This window comes from Protomyctophum parallelum (genome assembly GCF_964188405.1).
Source record: "Protomyctophum parallelum genome assembly, chromosome: 6".
In the NCBI taxonomy this organism is placed as follows: domain Eukaryota; kingdom Metazoa; phylum Chordata; class Actinopteri; order Myctophiformes; family Myctophidae; genus Protomyctophum; species Protomyctophum parallelum.
The window spans coordinates 12,819,953-12,835,196 of NC_139701.1; the positions used below are offsets into that span (position 1 = coordinate 12,819,953).

A 15,244-nucleotide genomic window follows, 5' to 3' on the forward strand; every position below is an offset into this window, starting at 1 on the left:
ACAGTGGACAGACAGTTAGGAAATATAGCTCAGTTTCCACTAGCCATAGAACGGCTCTTGTTGTTACATACAGTATGTACAGTATTTCACATACAAGAGCCATAGTACACCCTCCTTGATTTGTGGTAGAACTTTAACATGTGCGGCCTAAATGTGATAAATGCTCCGTTTGTACTCACCCATTAAATAATTCCAAAGACGTGGAGTGAAATATGGTCCTCTAGTTTTATATCCATGTGAAAGTTCTGGCACAAAACGTGTATTTAGTCAATTATCTCCACTTTTTCAAGAGATGCACACGGACATCTTTCTTTCCGGGCGAGGGGGGCCGGAACAATCGATGAACTGATTTTACAAATAGTCCTGTTTGCCGCAAACGTCATCACCAATTGACATGGGAAACACAAAAGTTTGCAGTCACACAATTGGCAGGTGCTTTGCGATAGGTGCTGGGTAATTAATCACACCACCTGCCAATTGTGTGACTGCAAACTTTGGAATTATTTAATGGATGAGTACAAACGGAGCATTTATCACATTTAGGCCGCCAATATGGAACCCGACCATAAAGTAAGTGGGACCGTTCTATGCCTCTGATACATGAAAAATTACGAAGTATAATTAAATTATCACAGGCATTCTAGGTCTAAGTATCCACTTCATTTTGTGTGCAGTGGGTGCATAGTCTGTCTTCTCTCGGGAGACAGGTCTGCCTATGATGGCCTTTCTCCATCGCAAGACTGCTCAATGAGTCTGTACCTACTAGTTAAGATGTGTCTTTCTTCTGGGCCGGTCACAGTGCTCAGGTATTCTGCCACAGTGTATTCTCTGTTTAGGGCCAGATAGAATTCTAGTTTACTCCACACACACACACACACACACACACACACACACACACACACACACACACACACACACACACACACACACACACACACACACACACACACACACTCGCACACTAATCTGCTAAACATTTACTAACCTCTCTCAGACACAATGTCAAGGAACTATAACATTCTTGGGGCGCCCGCTGGCCAAGTGGTCATACAGTATTATATTATAGGCTTTGGCCTAACAGCGCGTCGCATGTTCGAGTCCCGTTCATGACAACCTTTGCTGCATGTCTCTCCCCTTCTCTCTCTCCCAATTTTCCTGTCTATCTGCACTCCTATATCAATAAAGGCAGAAAAGCCAAAAACTATCTAACGTTCTTGCCTCTATCTATCTGCAGCCTCTCTCTCTCTTCGTCCTGGGAGCTCCGCTGCCTCCATGGCCAAGTGGCTCAAAGACTACCTGAGCTTCGGCAGCAGGAGGGTGCCTCCCCAGCCGCCCGTGCCGGACTACACCGAGAGCGAGATCCTCAAGGCCTACCGGCTCCAGAAGAACCTGGACTTCGAGGACCCGTACGAGGACTCGCACGAGAGCCGCTTCCGGAGCGAGTCGTCGATGTCGGGGGGGAACGCCGACTCCTCCTCCTCCTCCGCTGCCCTCCCGGCGTTCGGGTCTCCGCTGAAGTCGGCGAGTTTGGACACGAAGTCGCCGAAACACCGGCTGATCAAAGTGGACTCTCAGGAGCTGGGCCGCACCAAGATCCTCCTCAGCGCTGTCTCCCTGGAGGACCACCAGGAGCCTGTAAGAGTCCCCCTGAACCACGTCTGGCTTTTATTTCTTTGCATTGTTAAGTACGGGCTAAAGGAAGGTTGGAGTGTGTTTTAAAATAAAAGTTCATATAGTGAATATATGGAGGGTAAATGTTAGAAGCTGGTGTGGCGTGACAGGAGATAATTCATAAGCTCTAGGCACACAGAATAACTCTTCCTACTTCCGGGCCCCTTCCATACTTCCTTCACAGGTGTTACTGATTATACTAATGAAGGTTCTGTTCCGTTTAGTGGTTCAGTGGTACAGTGGTTCTTAAACGTTTTAATTTCAATGACCTGCATAACTCTGAGAGTGTACAAATGGAACCAAATGGACCCGTAAAGGTTCCATTTGTTACAGTTCCAGACCTGTACGGGCCATTTGGAATCCACTCAAGGACACTTTGAGACCCACTGGTGTAGCAGAGTGTTTCCAGTGAGCCAACATGCACAATATCGTCAGCACCCTGACTCTTGTTTGACCAGAATGGAACAGAGCCTTCATTAATATCATCGGTAACACTCAAGTTCCTTCCAAAATGGCGTGTGTGCACTGAGCCCATTAGTGAAAAAGGACAAACTTCACCCACCCACCCAACCTCCCCCTCTCCGTCACTGAGGCGACTTTATTGATTAGACTCCTAAGCAAGTGACTGGTGACGTGTGTGTGTGTCACAAATATGCACTGTGTCCATAAATCTCATTAGGGTCAGCAGCGCCACATAAATTGGCCGTCCTCGACGCTTAATGGAAGAAAGTGTAATTGATGGCTTTGAAACGGACCAATATGTCGGGAGGGGCCACACACACACACACACACACATTCCCCTGGGATTTGGTTCCTCCCATAAATAATAAACGGGATTTGGTTTAGCAAGCTGAGCGAGAGACGGCCTCATCCTCACATGGGGTGTGTGGGTCCGTGCATGTAGCGTTGTATCGTGGTGATATGTCAGGTGCCGAACATGGGCGTAATTTATGTCACGGTGTTATTGGTGCCATCGGGACCCGCTGCCTCATCTTGGATGTATGTGGCTGTGTGGGTTGTGGAAAACGCAAGCACAGCTGCTGCGATGAGAACTGTGAAGTGAAAAAAAAGAAAAAGGAGTGAGAGAGGGAGGGAGGGAGGGAGGGAGGGAAAGAGTGGCAGAGAGAGACACACACACACACACACGCACACACAAGAGACAAAAGACAGAGATAGATAGAGCCTCGCCATGTGTGTTTTTTTTCTCTTCTTGGGACTTTGTCTTTCTATTCATTGAACCCACATGCTGAGTACGTTAAGCAGCATATTCCAGGGTTTTACTACCTTCAGTGCTGCTGTTAAATCCATGACTCTCTCTGCCTGGCCTGCCTTGGAAAATGCTACAAGTGCAAAAGTGTGTCTGAAGTGCGTCGGGACAGAGATGTGGTCTGGACTCTAGAGGTGTGTCGATAACCTCCTGTCTCTCTTCTCTTCTCCATCCTGGTGCTGCTGCCCCTCATTAATTTCCCAGGGTCTGTCTGTGGGAACGTCCATGCTCTAATTAACATTGCAGATTCCCTCGCATCGATAACCTGTTACGGAATCCACGTGGGATTTGGATGTAATTTAGCGAGGGCGTGTTGCATGTCTAAAGAGAATCTGTGATGTGATTTTGTGAGGGTGTGTTGCATGTCTAAAGGGAATCTGTGATGTGATTTTGTGAGGGTGTGTTGTTGCATGATTTTGGCCAATACTCTGCTTGTCTGTGTTACGGAGAAAGAGAGAGGACAATACAGACAACAGAGAACGGGTGTGTGTGTGTGAGAGAGAGTGTGTGAGAGAGACAGACCATATGGCTGCCTTTGTAGTTGATGCTGTCATTGCTGTGCCAGCTGACCAGCGCCTTCCTCCTGTGCTTGTATGGAGGAACAAATGTTCTCAACCAACTCTGCTGCTTCTGCCAGCAGAGCAGTCATTTTCGGGCATGCTTGGCATGCAGTTCTCATTGGGGAAATACATAATATAATGTTTTGCTCAGATGGCAGTGATGTGGTGTGTCAGCCTTGTGTTTTTCTGCCTGTTTGGTGAAAGAGTCCACAATAAAAGTCCAAATCAATGTACAATAATCTCTAACCACTCACAAATGAGTAAGAGTTAGTTACCGTATGGGGTGTTTGTATGTTAGATGACGTTTCCAGGCTTAATTGATGTATTGTGCATATACTGCGTGCACACTGGGCAATGTTCCATTTAGTCACAGATGCACCAGAAAACAGAATTTACCCATCATCCTTAAACATCCAGGTTGTAGAAGATCAATGAAGTATTTTCTATTCTAAAATACGAGAACTTCACAGTGGAAAGTGTAAAATCACCTCTCTACATGTTGGATACGATAAGGTGTATTTTCTTTTATAAATCTTTTGTACCAATATGGCTTGTGTCCCTTTTTAGGTAGTTCCATCTGCACCGTTGGCGAGGGACACCGATTACTCAGATCCGTTTGATGCCCGTCTGGACCCGCGTGCAGAACCGTGCCTTGGACTGGTTCCCTGTGAGAACAACAGCTACATGGAGCCGTATGAGGCCCAGAGAGTCCTAACAGGTGGGTTTATTAGTTATCTCTTTAATGGTTTATTTGCCCTTGTCTAACGGGCCCCTTTGGTAATAAAAAAAGGCCATTGCCAGCTTAATGGTTTGTCCCGGCATTCTTAATTTATTCACTTTGACCGTTCATTTAAATAATTTGATTCGTAATTTTACCAATTGAATGCAAAATGAATCAAATCATAGTAAAACGGACCTCCGCCAGGTCAGGTAGGTTATTGTTCAAAACGGGCCAATCCTGCAAACTTTGGAAGCCAATGTTAGCCCATTTGGATCATGGATTATGAAATATCGGACAGACATGATCACATTACTATGGAGATAGCCTAGTGTGTACCAAAATCTTTTTAGCACAGAATCTGAAGGAGAAAAATAAAAATAAAAAAGTATAATTATGAAGCGTCAGCGGATAGCATTTTGACCTCTTGTCGCCACACATTCTGAAAGCCTGTTATGTTCTGATTCCGGGAAGAAGATGCAATGCCCGTTGGCCATTACAGTTACGAATTACATTGACGCTTTGGACAATAGTGGAGTTCTACTGTATGACTTCCTATTTATTCTGGCAAGATGGACCATTCTTGTAAGTAGACGAATGCCTTTTTCAGTCTTGGGACGTTTTGTAGGTTATGTTGATAAGAACAAAAATGATTACTGCTTACCTTATCCTTTCATCCTAATTTAGACTATAAGTGGCACAATGGGGGTGCGGATTTCACGGATTTGTAAGCTTTAGACATTAGTCTCACAGCTCTGCCCTTCAGGAATGTCTCTCTATCCAGCGTCCCCTCTCTCTCTCTCTCTCACCCCCACCCCCCCTTCCTCCCATGTCATTGTCTCCAATCCTCTAGCCTCAGATCCATCCATTTCCATTTGTCACTTTCTGTTCTAACATCTCAATCTCCCCTCTGCATCCCCCGCCCCTCCGTTAGCCCCCCGTCTACTCATGTAGTGGACCCCCCCCTCCCTCCCCCCCTCCCTCCCACCATTTACTCTCCATCTCGAGAACTCCTGTCGGCCCCCTGAGGGAGTCTAGCCAGCCCCTATAATCTGCCTCTCTGGGACGTGTCGGCCCTGCCCCTGTTTGTTCAGTGCTGTTGGCCGTGTGGCTTCATTATGGTCAAACTAAGTTAACGGGGCACGTTACGGGGGCCGCAGGTTTTTGGATCGGCACATCCTCATTTCCCTTCTTGAGCCGGGAGGATCAACCGTAATCTCCGAAACCCCCGCCGGACCTCTCTGTGTTTGCGTAGCAGTGATAACTGGCCTTTTGTCACGCAACGTCTCTTTGAAAAGACCACGCAGGCTTTATGGTCACTCTAGATCTGTCTCTGTCTCTCTCTCTCTACGTTTGTCTGTCTGTGGTTGCTGTGGAATGGAACGCACACACACACACACACACACACACACACACACACACACACACACACACACCCGTCAAAGTCTGACTGTCACCCTGTTTTCCACCATCAGGTTTCTCATCCATTTGTCATGAGCTCTCTGTCTGCTTTCATTTCTCCTCCTTCATGTGTTCCAGCTCCTGGTTGTGTCGTTGACACTGTGTGTGTGTGTGTGTGTGTGTGTGTGTGTGTGTGTGTGTGTGTGTGTGTGTGTGTGTGTGTGTGTGTGTGTGTGTGTGTGTGTGTACGGTGCTGCTCCCATGCAGCCAGCGCAGGTATAGAGCAGCGTTCCGTTCAGCCACACTGCCTCTCTGTCTCTATGACTTAACATCAAACGCTGACAGCACCCCCCCCCCCCCAACCACCACCATACCCACCCTCCCTCCCTCCCACCTCCTCCCCACCACCACCCCCCACATCTCTTCCCTGCTCCTGTTCTCTCATCACTCCTCCCCTCCCTCCTCCTCCTCCTCCTTGCCTCGTTCCTTACCTCCTCCTCCCTCGTCATCATCATCCTCTACCTGTTTCCGACTCTCTCCTCCTCTTTTTACCATCTTTTTCCCCCCTCTCTTCCACAGCTCCTGCTCCTCTCTCCTCCCCTCTCCTCCCCTCCCCTCCCTCCTTCCATAACCCCAGGGCCTTTCCTCCAGGGCTTCCTCTCATGGTCTCCATGGTGACAACGGTGCCATCCAATAGCGTGTTGAAGGTTAAAGTTTGGCTCTGCCTCCCTCTCGCCGTTGAACCCTCCCATTTTCTTTTGCATTAGCGCTCTTTCCCTCTCACATGAGTGCACCTCGTCGTCGGCAGGGCTGCCCGCAGGCTGTGGACATGAAGAAGAAAAAAAAACGCCTACTATTTAAATTTCTTTCCCTCTCCTTTGGTATGATATTCAATATGTCTCCATGTTCGCTTAATATTTAAAAGGGTGCATTTTGGAAACTCACGCACCCACTTCAAAGGCCTATTTACTTAGTGCTCCCACCGCAGCTGCTTGGCTCCCAAGCTATCGATGTTGCCTGTTGTTTTCAGAAACATTATCTGAATGTTTTATCTGTGGGCTTGTGTCAAGCTTCTTATCTGAAGGTCGCAATTGACTCGACTCCACAGAACGGACTCCGTTGGGATCCATGTCTCGTGTTGGGACGCCCCGAGAATGTGTTAGCGAGGGAATGTGAATGCCCTGGCCAGCTGTGCTAGATTGCTGCTGTGATCAATCAATCGGTTAATCAAGCGTTACTTATTTGGCACACTTTTGTGCGTAATTGCAATACAAGGGGATTAACGATACGATGAAAATACAGCGAAAATGAATGATGAATTGGGGAATGTTGATATTAGGAAATGATAATATAGGAAACGGTGGGAGGACATGGTAGAATAGCGAGACCGGTGTAGCAAACGAGCGTAGATTAAAATAAAATGTAAAAACGTATGTCTTAATACCTGATCATTGATTAGGGGCTTGGTCCCTAATAGAGTAGAAAAAGAACGGTAGAAAAACAATAGGGGCCTTGGCCCCTATTGTTTTTCAAACAACCTTTGACCTTTAGATCTCCCAATTAATAATGATTGTATAAATTATATGATCCACTCCTGGGATTTTCGTACCCTTGAAATTGCATTAGCATTAATTTGTGCAGAAGAGTCTGGACCCTGCTAATGCATGGTTGGCTGCGGGCGGGCGTACAGCGCTGACAGACAACCCCTTCAGCCAATCGGCGTAACGATAGAAGTGACGTCATCTCCCAGTCTCCAACCAGGGTGTACTGTAGAGTAAGAGAGTCGCTTTGATCTCGCCGCAAAGCGGGTGCCTATATGGGCTATAGTTCCAAACATTGCTCCTATGGCTGGAACTATCCCATTGAGATAGAATGAGCACGTCCGCATTCCATTGTTACAACCGGAGTCAACGCTATAGTGTCGCCACTCTCTCACTAATATTACTCTGTCTCCAACCAGGTGGACTCGAGCCCTGTCCCCGTCTTATCTCCGCTTGCAGCTTATATATTTTATGACTGGTTTTACAGTTGTTTGCAGAGTATATTAAATGTCCTCAGCTCCTCTGGCAGCCTGTTCAGAGGCCAAGATATATGACTAAACACTGTACTTTACTGTAAATACTGTATCTCTGTAGTCCTTTGTTCTCACCCGGGGAACAAATAAAAGGACCGTGCCAGAAGACCTGAGTGGTCTAACTGCGAGGGGAAAATGTATTCTAAAATGACTCTCCTTCGGTTCTTGGTCAGTAGGCTACAGGTATACCGCTATTACACGACACATACTGCTGCATTCTGAATCATCTCTGGCTTATTTATAGCTAGAGATATTTGTGAATATTGTAAGTATATTTGAGGTGTTGTCATATAATCCCATGAGGGATGGGCCACGTGGTGGCATCACACTTAAATAAAATCATTCATTCATTCATTCATTCATTCATTCATATAGCTTTCTTATGTTTACCAGAAAGGAGTGTAATTTCTTGTAAAATGTGTAAAATTATTCTTAAAACAAAAAAAATCAAGACAACATGTGCATTGTATAAAACAAACAAAATCCACAACAAAACAGCAACCAGCTATTCAAGTATAGTGGCCTCTCAATCACATTCTTCCATCACCATATTCTAGAGACACATGCTAAGGATGTGTGCGTCACGTCACCATTTATTCTTTTTTTTTCTGGGGTAATACAAAAATAATGGATATGGGGGGGAAAAGCGATAGGCTATTTACTCGTGAGTCGTAAAAAGCTGTAAAAATGGGCTTTTATGTATGTAATTTATGAGTCGTTCTCAGGTGGGAGACTGTGTAAATGTCTTCTTCAGTTTGCGCCACGTCGGCGCTATACCTTCGTATCAGCGCTGACGTAGCAGACCAACTCTCAGCCACTCCTCCCCAGGAGGAAGGATGTCTTGCCTCAGGATCAGTTATCACCTTCTCCAACACCTCCGTCTCCGTGCCCATAGAACCCTGAGGTGTGGTCGCTGTCGATGATCACAGATATGATGATGACGTATGTACGGTAGTCTCTTCTGAGTGCATGGCAGTTGGTGTCGTTTACCCCACAGTCTAGTCTATTCTGGTCCTTTCAATCCACACCCTGCATGCACAACTCAGTGCGTGTGTGTGTGTGTGTGTGTGTGTGTGTGTGTGTGTGTCTGATACACCATTTTGCCGTGAAAAAAGGCCCACCGATAGATGAATGCAAGCGCTTAGTAAAGTTGGTACCGTAATTGTCCCTCTGTCTCGTTATCATCGAACAGAGAGGCTTGTGCTTTTCGGAAATTTGAGAGAAACTGAGATAATTACAACATTTGCATGTCGTCACTGGTGTTGTAAACATTAACAAACGTGTCGCGTCCTGACCAGTATTTGTTTGTAAACTCTCTTATTCACAGCTTGGCCGATCATCAGGGGACTTACAAGGCTTATTGCCACCTTTTTTAGTAGTTCATTCATAAGCCATTTTGTTTTATCCTTTATCCAGCATTCATTAGGGGTTCCCATGAAGGGATGTTTTATTTCTTTCCTGCCGCCGTTTTGCAAATTTCCATAGTACATTTTCTCCAATGACTGCAAGTTGTGTGCAAGAGAAATATGACCCTCACATGAGGGTCCTAGAGGAGCTAGGAATTAGGAGTAGGAGGCATTACTGAGGAGCTATGAGTGAGGAAACAAAAGTTTATCTCGCCCCTACGGCTGGCAATGTTAATGTTACGCGTGTGCATGTTCATGCACTGTAACCATAACTACACAGTTCACCGTCGTCTTTGTTATAGTTAGGAGTTATAGTGCTTGTTGTGAACAGCACTTTGGGCTCCCCTTGAGAGAGAGAGTGTGTGTGTGTGTGTGTGTGTGTGTGTGTGTTGATTTATACTGTGCATTGTTTCGCTTGACAGGTGTGTAGTATTTGTGCACTGGATTCGGTGATGGGACTAATTGTTGGGCTTGATGGATGAAGGCATCGCTTTGGCACTGTGTTGGTGGCAGTGTCTTTGTGGGTGGCCTCCAGTGGCTATAAAGGATGGCACTCACCTGAATGCTGGTTTGACCGTGGGGGTAGAGGTGGGAGAGGTGGATTTGTTTTGTTTTTAATTATTTTAAAAATTTTATCCCACAATTTTGCAACACATTCTTTCACCCAGTGTCAATTATCTAATCCTGGGCGCTACACTTTCTCTGCCAACCTAGGGGGGCAGCGGACTGACCTAATGCGCCCTTCTATGAATGAGGAGTCCAAGCTGCTTCTTTTCACCTGACAGGGGGGAGTTTCCCCGGCCGGACGTAGCACGTGGAAGGAACACGTTATTCCGACCAGTCCCAGAGGTGTATTTTGTAGACCGCACTTGAAATTTGATCCACATTTCCTCACTGTTTAACTTAGTTTATTTATACACATATTCTTTACATATATTTGGGAAAGCCCCCATATATGGTGCCCAGGTCTCGTGACATCACGTGGATCTGCTGTTGCAATTAAGCCCATATATGGAGATCCCTGATGTCATGAATATTGGCCAGCAACTCCACATCTGACCTCAAACCCTCCATACGTTGATCCTTCCCCATCCTTTTGACTGATACCTGTCCATTCAAACTCTAGATGGGCCTGCCCCAAAGTTAGTAGTGCAGCCGCGCCCGGCAGCCAGCGAGTTCTCAACGGGCCCGAAAACTAAGGCCCGCCCCTCATCAAACCCTGTACACTCAAGAGAATGTCCCCGCTACCACCCTTAGATCTCCATATATGGAGCTGACCTGTTCTAACATTCCATATGTTGATCTGACCACATCAAACCCAGTGTACACGCTCCATATACAGAATTCATTCCATGTTGATCCGACCCCCCCCCCCCCCCCCCCATGCCAAAGCGCCAGCACTCGCCCAGCAGTCTGCCAGTCAACGAGACGGATGCGTGCACGCAACCTCACCCTTTTGGGGGCGAGATGGCTTCTTGCCCTTAGGCGTCTTACTATTGGTACTATTGGTGCACTGAAGAGAAGTGAAGTATGGGCTTTTGTTTTGACGGGAGTCCTTTTATTGTGCGCGTCATTATAGTTTTATCTCACAGGCTTAGCCTGCCGGCTGATGGACTTATCAGCCACTACACCCACCATACATCAGTTATACATTGTTCAACCTAGAGTTACAAAAAATATGTACTAGTGTAAAACAATGTAGGTCAAAACCTTTGAAATGTATTTCCAACATAATTAACTGACCGTGGCAATTTCAGATTTGGTTCCTTCACAGATTTAGCCCACATTTTCACATGGGGCATTAGGGCTATATATTTATTATTTAAACTTCATGAATGACGATTATACTGAGAAATGAACTTCCGCTCCCCGTGGTCACGGAAGCGCTGGAGATCTCATATCTCTCAACAACAAAGTGGACGAAAAACAACTATACAAAACAAATTAACTCTGCCAAACAATAATTGTGAGTAGAGTAGAGTATAGAGTAGATTAGAGGGACTTCTCAAACTCTGCGGTCATTGTCATGGGGACATTCTAACGAGGCTAGCCTTGAGCTGTGAGCGACCAAAATACAGGCAGCCCATGTGGGGCCATAATGTACTCCAGCAGAGAGAGACCACTCACCCTGTTGTTAAACTACAATCGAGACAGCCAATTTCTCTGCACCCTGCCATACACACACACACACACACACACACACACACCTTCACATCTCTTTCACAGCCCGACGCCAGACTCTACTCACTCTCCACCACTAACAATCAAAACTGAGGAGGTTCAAACTATACCGACGGTAAAACCCAGAAGGCTCCAGGGCCAGATGTCGTCTGTCTCCCCCTCGCTTCCACTGTGGAGATCATTCTGTCTCTGTCTGGCGCCCATCTGCACTGCCCCTTATCCTTCTATTGTATATCAGCCCAGAGGTCCGTAGTACGATTTTATTGGGCTTTTTCTGCCTTTATTGATAGGTTGAAAGTATAGACTGACGGGAAATGGGGAGAGAGATGGGGGGAAGACACGAGGTAAAGGCTGTCTGGATCGGGAGTCGAACCCGCGGCACGCCGTCAGGCTGGCTCAGCAGCCTAGGTGCCCAGACGGTTGAGCTAGCTAGCTAGATTTTATTTTTTACACACCATTATCAATGTTCTTATTTTGATCATAATACCCAATTACCGCATGTCAAGTCTCCACTACCTATAGTGCCTAGTATCGCGTCTCAGTGCTTTGCGTAGCTAGCTCTCTATGCACTTACAAGCGGAAAATAGTTCCGCTTTTGGGAGAGGAGAGCTACTAATCGATTTAACTTTCCTTTGCAGACTAGCGTTGGAGTGATCTGCCCACAATCACTCAAAGGATGCGTCTCGCTCAGTGCATGTACAGTATAGCATTACAGTACAGTACAGTCTACAGTATAGCATTCTGGACGATGATATTCAAAGTGCTCCATCTGTCGCTCATACAGGATGTATGTGTGTACTGTGGACGTGGTCCCTTTACTTGACTCCTGAGCATTTCTTTATAAGCAAAACAGCTGTACAAAGCCAGGGGCCTCGCTCACTCACACACATCCGCTATGGTTTATAGAATAGATCCAACATGATTTATCTTATCTCGTCTCTTGAGAAATGCTGCAAACTCTTCACATTTTGAAGTTGAGGAGGACGGGTTGACGAATGGCTTTTCGGGGCGGTGGATTTACGGGGCTGTCAGTTGAGAAATTCATCCTTGGATTATTATGATTTTCCAGAATTCCGCGTTGAGGAATGATTGATGCGTGATCTGATGTTGAAGAGCCGTGGGGTGTTGAAAGGAGAGATGATTTGAGTAACCCAGCGTCTCGCCCAAGGCCAATTTAAGCCCACACATACGAGCTGCTGAGCCTTATACGGCAAGCTGTGCAAACACAATCTGTCTCTCCACGCCAGTCCCAGTCAGGTCGACAATCAATAGGCATTTTGCTGTTCACTTTTGTTTAGTGGAACCTCGTCGTGTTCCGACAGCTTTTCAGGTCCCCTGAGCGCGTTGCCCCGTCGCTGACAGGTTCCTACGCCCTGCCGGGTGTCAGGCGACATTTGGAATTCAAAGTGTGTGTGTCGTGTCTGCATGCTTACGAGCAGTGGTAACTAAGTAACTAAGTACGTGTACTCAAGTACTGTACTTAAGTGTGGAATTCTTTACTTTAGTGGAGTATTTCCATTTACTCCATCTACTCCACTACATCTCAGAGTCAAATATTCAACTTTTACTGAAATTATTTGAAAACTTTATACTTACTATGTAGATTTTGATTATTATTATTATTATTATTGCAAAACGTTTATTATTTAAACGTTGGCCATGTGAAAATAGCCGAGTTTGTAGAGCTACTATTTTCAAAAGACTTTTACACATTTTAGATGGGACATTCTGCATAATTAGTACTTTTTACTTGCTGCACTTTAAGTATATTTTGATGCCAATACATTTGTACCTTTTACTCAAGTAAACTTTTTAACTAACTTTGTTAGTTTTTTCCCACGATTTTTGCAGCCCATGTTTTTCACCCAGTATCAATTATCTAATGTAATCCTGGGCGCTACACACCCTTTGCCAACCTGGGGAGAGCAACAGACTGACCTCATGCTTCCTTCAATCCATGAGGAGTCCACGTTGCTTCTTTTCACCTGACCGGGGGAGTTTCCCCGGTTGGACGTAGCGCGTGGAAGGAACACGTTATTCCAACCTGTTCCTTTCCCCTCCAACGGGCACCCAGCTGGCCAGGGGGAGGCAGTTTAGAGACCAGGATTACTGCATGTTCTTTGTGAGGGTACCTACCCTCGGGGACACGGGGAGAACATCCACACATTAAGGTCCTTTTTGGCAACCCCACCTAAGGTATGGGCACTGACGACGCGGAGGAGAGAACACGCCCCCAGCGCACACAGCGTCCCCAGCGGGAATCAAACCCAGCGCTGTCTAGCTGTGTGGTGACAGCCCTACCCACTGTGCCACCGTGCCCCAACTTTTTATTATCTGACTATTTCTGCATTGCAGTATTGATACTTTTACTTAAGAAACAATTTGAGACACAAAAGACATATTGTTTTCCACCACTGCTGATTGTGCATGCGACATCAGTGCTCTTCACCATTCTCTGGCTTGGTTTTGGCTACAGTAACATGTATGTGACTGTGTGTAACGTACAGTAACATGTATTTGCGTGACTGTGTGTGTGTGTGTGTGTGTGTGTGTGTGTGTGTGTGTGTGTGTTGGCCTGACAGAGCTCCAGCGTGGACCCGGAGGAGGGGGGTGGACACGGGGAGAGGTCCAGCTCTACGACACCCCTTACGAGGACGAGCGGAGCCGCGGGCCGGGCCGGGGACCACCGGGGTACAGCGGGCCGGGCCGGGGGCCACCGGGGTACAGCGGGCCGGGCCGGGGGCCACCCGGGTACAGCGGGCCGGGCCGGGGACCGCCGGGCTACAGCGAGGCCCACGAGGAGGCCAAGGAGAGCAGCAGGCTGCCCCAGGATGACGAGAGGCCGGCCGACGAATACGACCAGCCCTGGGAGTGGAAGAAGGACCACATCTCCAAAGCCTTCGCAGGTGACTTGATTTATTGATTGATTTGAATACTATTAGACATAATAATGAAATAATAGAGTACTGTACAGTCAAAAACTTGGTCTAAAAGGATAGCATTCGGGTCCCATGTATTAAATTCATAAACGTGACATGAAAAGTAACAACAAAATTCAATCTCATCACGGCATATAAAAAACACTATGTACAGAGTGGAACAAAAAACTAAGGGGGTGTAAGGACGAGGGAGGGGGGTGATCATCACCTGTCTAAGGGAGCAGTCATTATTTCCTCTCCTTTTGGCCTACTGAATGTAGGCCAGTGATCTGCATAGATCGTTCTCGCTCCCCCTAGTGTTTGTGGGCGTCGCTGACTTTTGTCGAGGTCATTACCGTAGTCAGGTATGTGGGTAATTGAGGGCATCGAGGGCAATTTTTGAGTGGTGCAACCACTCCAAGGAACAGCAATGTCCGTGTTCACCTATGTGTCCGCCTATGTGACGTTAATGAGCACCAGTATGACTATTAGTACCAGTAGTGGCGCTGTTGTGCCAGAAACGGAGAGAGAGAGAGAGAGAGAGAGAGAGAGAGAGTGCTGCACTGTTGCCTGCTAATGAGAGAGAGGGGGGGGGGTTCACACGGGTGTGATTTTTTTTAATGTCAACCCATAACGCTGTCCTCTACTCGGAGCCAACCTAGACTAGCAGAATGGTTTGAAAGGAGGTCATGGGTCTCAGAAGGGGGTAAACGATGTTGGCGTCGTGGTGAAGGACATTTCATACTCAGTCTATATCACACGCTTTCAACCACCTGGGGTGGATATTGATTTTTCTTCACCTCGCCGGCGCCACACACTCGACTCGTGACACAGAACCCACTCGCTCACAGCAAACTGCAGCATGAGCACGGGAATCATATTGGAATCGTATCTCTTTTTCTTTCTTTTTTCCCCAGTGATTTTAATATTGTAAGCATTTTCTTTCATAGTCATTGTTCTTAACCCATTCTGGGCGGAAACCTCTTTTGGTGTTTTAAACATTATGTTGTAATATTTAGCTATTGAAAAATAGCAGATCTACAAGCTC

The 15,244-nt window shown here is 46.6% G+C and overlaps 1 protein-coding gene across 1 annotated transcript in view; it reads left to right on the forward strand.

The window, feature by feature from the left end:
- Nucleotides 1-15,244, forward strand: part of shdb (Src homology 2 domain containing transforming protein D, b) — a gene marked incomplete at its 3' end in the record, with an annotated part of 40,307 nt that overhangs the window by 1,221 nt on the left and 23,842 nt on the right. The window contains 3 exon segments of the mRNA XM_083767435.1: nucleotides 1,235-1,635; nucleotides 4,066-4,216; nucleotides 13,861-14,184. Coding sequence (XP_083623561.1) covers nucleotides 1,273-1,635; nucleotides 4,066-4,216; nucleotides 13,861-14,184 — 838 coding nt within the window. The 5' untranslated portion in view covers nucleotides 1,235-1,272.